This window comes from Octopus bimaculoides, chromosome 27 (genome assembly GCF_001194135.2).
Source record: "Octopus bimaculoides isolate UCB-OBI-ISO-001 chromosome 27, ASM119413v2, whole genome shotgun sequence".
Classification (NCBI taxonomy): Eukaryota; Metazoa; Mollusca; class Cephalopoda; order Octopoda; family Octopodidae; genus Octopus; species Octopus bimaculoides.
In genome coordinates, this window is record NC_069007.1 from 5,386,030 (window position 1) to 5,391,327 (window position 5,298).

The 5,298-nt window shown below is 38.1% G+C and overlaps 1 protein-coding gene across 1 annotated transcript in view; it reads right to left on the minus strand.

The window, feature by feature from the left end:
* The window catches only part of LOC106867625 (roundabout homolog 2), a 387,456-nt gene that overhangs the window by 18,876 nt on the left and 363,282 nt on the right, over positions 1–5,298 (minus strand). The window contains exon 8 of the mRNA XM_014912549.2: positions 4,646–4,801. Within this exon, the coding sequence (XP_014768035.1) occupies positions 4,646–4,801 (156 nt within the window). The remainder of the gene's footprint in view (positions 1–4,645; positions 4,802–5,298) is intronic.

The following is a 5,298-nucleotide window of genomic DNA, read 5'->3' on the forward strand; positions in this document are numbered from 1 at the left end:
GGGGGAGGGGGAGGGGAGAAAGAGCGAGGAGAGAGTGTGTATCTTTGTCTCTCATTCAAAGAGAATTTCAGTAAATGTTGTTTTCAAATTTTGGCACAAGGCCAGCAATTTCAGGAATAGGGGTAAGCCTATTACATTGACCCCAGTGCTTAACTGGTATTTATCTTATTGATCCTGAAAGAATGAATGGCAAAGTCGACCCTGGCAACATATAAACTCAGAACGTAACGTAAGAAGAAATGTCACACAGTATTTTTCCTTGCACAATAATGATTCTGCTAGTTTAGAGAATATTGATTAGAAATCTGTAATAGTTCCATGTTCAAGATGAGGAGTTGCCAAGTTCAATCCCTGGATTACTATTTCTTGAAGACAATTTGAGAGAATACAGATTAGAAAGTTATGTCAGTAACATTCGAGACGAGGAAAATAGCACCGAAAATCTCCTTATTTCTGTTATTTAATTATCGTCTTAACCTCAGACCACCCCTCTACAAAATTTTTATCATGCTTTTAGAAAGTGTAAAAGGGAAAAAAAAGATCAAATTAAAGAAAATGAAGCTATAGCTGTTATTTCAAACAGCAATGCAGAAAGAAGAAAGGAAGGAAGGATAGTCGATGTAATAAAAATGTTTTCCTAAAAATGGGACGATATATCTGAATGAATACAAATGCCATTAGTTCAGTTGTCAATATAAAATATCTCCTTTCTTTGGAATTTTCCATGAAAAATGTTAAATTGCTCCAAAAATTGTTATTTATCATGGTAATAAAGGAAATGCCCTCGGTCCATAGATTCCTGTAAATATAAACATATCTCCAAAGATTTGTTTATGAAGCATGATCACAATTCTAATTACATTTGAATAATGATACAGTTTGTATCAGCATTAGACATTTCCGAATTATAAATATTCATAACAAAGAATATGTGTTTCTCAGTGAAAATTACATTGGATTTCATGATGGAAATCTATTCACATCATGTTCCAGTGCTGTAAAGGGATTGAGAAAACCTGTTTTATTGAGTAAATGTGCTGCGACAAATCCAAATACACTTCCAGAAAAATACATGTCATAAGAGTACAGCCAGCAGTGGAATAGATAATCTTAATGGAAGAAAAAAAACCGCAAAAAAAAAAATTAATTGATTTTTTTTTTGCTTTTATAAACAAATTTGTTATGTTAAGAGCGATGCTAATATCTGCTTTCTATCTTTTATTTGTTTCAGGCATTACACTGTGGCCATGCTGGGGCAACGCCTTAAAAAAATTTGTGTTTAGTTGAATGAACCAGCCTCAATACTTACATTTTGTTAAGCCTGGTACTTATTCTATTGATCTCTTTTGTTGAACTGCTAGTGTTGTGGGGATGTAAACACACCAAGACTAGTTGTCAAGCAGTTGTTGGTACTCCGTCACTTACGACGTCGAGGGTTCCAGTTGATCCGATCAACGGATCAGCCTGCTCGTGAAATTAACGTGCAAGTGGCTGAGCACTCCACAGACACGTGTACCCTTAATGTTGTTCTCGGGGATATTCAGCGTGACACAGTGTGACAAGGCTGACCCTTTGATTACAGGCACAACAGAAACAGGAAGTAAGAGTGAGAGAAAGTTATGGTGGAAGAGTACAGCAGGGTTCGCCACCATCCCCTGCTGGAGCCTTGTGGAGCTTTAGGTGTTTTCGCTCAATAAACACTCACAACGCCTGGCCTGGGAATCGAAACTGCGATCCTATGACCGTGAGTCCGCTGCCCTAACCACTGGGCCATTGTGCCTCCAGCAGTAATAGGGGGTCAAACACAGACATAAAGACAGTACATTCTGTAAAGTGGTTGGTGTTAGGAAGAGTACCCAGCTGAAGAAACAATGCCAAGATAGACATAGAGCCTGGGCTGCACTTCGGCTGGAGAGCTCCTGTCAAACTACCCAACCCATGCCAACATGAAAAATGAACGTTTTGGTCAACCTGAGGCTATAGTAGAAATCACTTGCCCAAAGTGCCATGCAGTGGGCCTGAACCCTGAACCATGTGGTTGGAAAGCAAGCTTCTTACCACACAGCTACACCTGAAATTTTACAATAATGGAAAAGGCCTTTTATAATGTCTGTAACAAACTCCTAAAAATGTTTTCCCAAAATTAATAAATAAAATTTGTTTTTAGTGATGCAGGCTTGGCTAAGAACAGGCACTGGCTATGTGGTTCAGAAGTTTGTATCCCGATGATATTGGTTCAAGTTCAGTCCACCTGCATGGTGCCATGGTAAGCGTCTTTTATTATAGCTTCAGGCCATTCAAAGCCTAGTGAACTATAACTGAGAGAGATTGCACTCACTTAGCTTACTCTTGTTAAAGAATAATAGATTTGTTCTCTACCAAAACTATTGAATAATCCTTCCGTTTAATGTAAAATTGTTTTTATTATAACAAACAAACCAACAAACACACAAACAGACACACAAACGAGCAAACACACAAACACAAACACACGCACAAACACATGCATACACAAACATGTATGTACATACATACATACATACACTACTCTCTCTTTTACTCTTTTACTTGTTTCAGTCATTTGACTGTGGCCATGCTGGAGCACCGCCTTTAGTTGAGCAAATCGACCCCAGGACTTATTCTTTGCAAGCCTAGTACTTATTCTATCGATCTCTTTTGCCGAACCGCTAAGTTATGGGAACATAAACACACCAGCATCGGTTGTCAAGTGATGTTGGGGGGACAAACACAGACACACAAACATATACACACACATACATATATATATATACATATATACGATGGGCTTCTTTCAGTTTCCATCTACCAAATCCACTCACAAGGCTTTGGTCGGCCCGAGGCTATAGTAGAAGACACTTGCCCAAGATGCCACGCAGTGGGACTGAACCCAGAACCATGTGGTTTGTAAGCAAGCTACTTACCACACAGCCACTCCTACGCCTACATACATACATACATACGTACATACACATGGGGCTTAGTAGTAGGATACTGGAATAAGAGGCTGACATTTTACAGAAAAACTATGGAAGCTCAGATTGACATAACTAATTGTCTTGGTGTAGCATAGACAAATCTTATAACCAAGAATTAAACCACTGAGTTGGCTGGAACCTTCAGGCCCATTGCTTGCCTAAACTTTATGTACAAAACGTACACAGGCTGCCTCAACCAATTCCTCCAGGACAAATGTAAGTCCAACAACACAGTGACTCATTAGCTGGCTGGTGGAAAGAAGGGAGTGTGGGTGTGTACCAAACAACTTTTGATAAACAAAGCTGTATTGTCTGAGGTAAAAAAACAAAAAAGCATCATTAGAACCTTGGAACAGTATGGCTTGATTATAGGAAGGTATTTGACTTTATTGCCCACTCATGGTTGGCGAAGTGTTTCCATTTACCAAAAGTGCCTGCTATCTTTATTGCTGTCGTTGAGATGCTCACAAAGATCCAGGCAGCAATTCTTCTGCTTAGAATAGAGGATGGAATGATCACCTCCAATATTATGAATATTTCAAAGTGAACATACCCAGGGTACATTTTTCATGTATATCTATTTTTATGTGATTTCTGGCATTCAATCCATTATCATTCCTGCAACAGAAATCAAATGGCTACAAGCTAGAATCAGCAACTGCAAGAGATATTAATTAAACCCCAAATTTCTTTGTGGATGATTTCAAGATTTATGCTAAAAATGTTATTGATGCCAGAAAACAGCTGGAATAAGTAAAAACATTTTCATCTGATACAGGAATGGAATTTGGCCAAAAGAAATGTTCATATTTGATTGTTGAACGGCCAAAATCAGTCTCCCACACCCAATACCTGTGCATCAAAATTCTCACTATCTCACCTGTCCCAAACAAAGAATGCCACAAGTACCTAGGCATTGATGAAAATGTATCATACACAAGGTACTATGAATAGAAATAGAGTGTGACAAAAATCAGTGCTGTCGATAATTTCTACAGAATTGAGCTTAATAAGTGATGTAAGAGCACTGCTAACACAGTAGAACATGGTTATTGACTTATAAAAACGTTCAATATATTTTGTAGTGTATTATGGTTGCATGACGAAATATGGAGCCCCTATCCATTATTACTCCATTTAATGTTTGTAGTCAGTCATTTCACCTGATTTTCTTCACACACACACACACACACATATATATATATATTTGATTAATAAATTCAAAAAGGGATAAAAATCTTTTACAAGAATTTTATCAGGAAGCCAGTGTGTAAAAAAATTCATAGGGGAAATTTCTATTCCCAAGAATATAATTATTCGTTTATATTTATATAAGGAGCATTACTACAGAATAATAATGCCACATACTGGACTTCCCAAAATAAGCACATTTAGTACCGAATGCGAGGAAAAACAACCAACAGAAGAAGACCAACTTTCTTTTAAATAACTCAACTATGTATCGACCGATTTCGCGATTACTAGAATGAATCTAGACTCCGCTCATCAGCATAGTATTGTTCAGGAAAACATATATAAATAAGCAGAATTCTCACCTTACCAAAAACGAACACTCTGCATATCCTAATATATATATATATATATACATACATATGAATTATTGGAAGTACAATGAAATTAAATCTCACCTTCAATTGAAAGAACTCCTGTAGTTGATTGGTTGCCAGCATCATTTACAGCTGTACAGGTGTAATTTCCTTCATCAGCATGGGAGATATTGATGATCTTTAGTCCGGTGTCTAAAACTTTTAATCTGCTATTGATGGTTAGCAATGGTACCCCATCTGCAACGAAAGACAACAGACAAAAAGAAAAATATTTTTAATACACTAGTGAGGGTTAGCAATGGTATCCCATGGCAACAATAGACAACAGATAGACAGAAAAATATCATCTATACTCATGTATAAGTAGCATTCACATATAAGTTGCATTTGCATATAAGTTGTGGAGGCGTAATGGCCCAGTGGTTAGGGCAGCAGACTTGCGGTCATAGGATCGTGGTTTCGATTCCCAGACCGGGCATTGTGAGTGTTTATTGAGCAAAAACACCTAATGCTCCACAAGGCTCCAACAGGGGATGGTGGCGAACCCTGCTGTACTCTTTCACCATAACTTTCTCTCACTCTTACTTCCTGCTTCTGTTGTGCCAGTAATTCAAAGGGTCAGCCTTGTCACACTGTGTCACGCTGAATATCCCCGAGAACTACATTAAGGGTACACATGTCTGTGGAGTGCTCAGCCACTTGCACGTTAATTTCATGAGCAGGCTGTTCCGTTG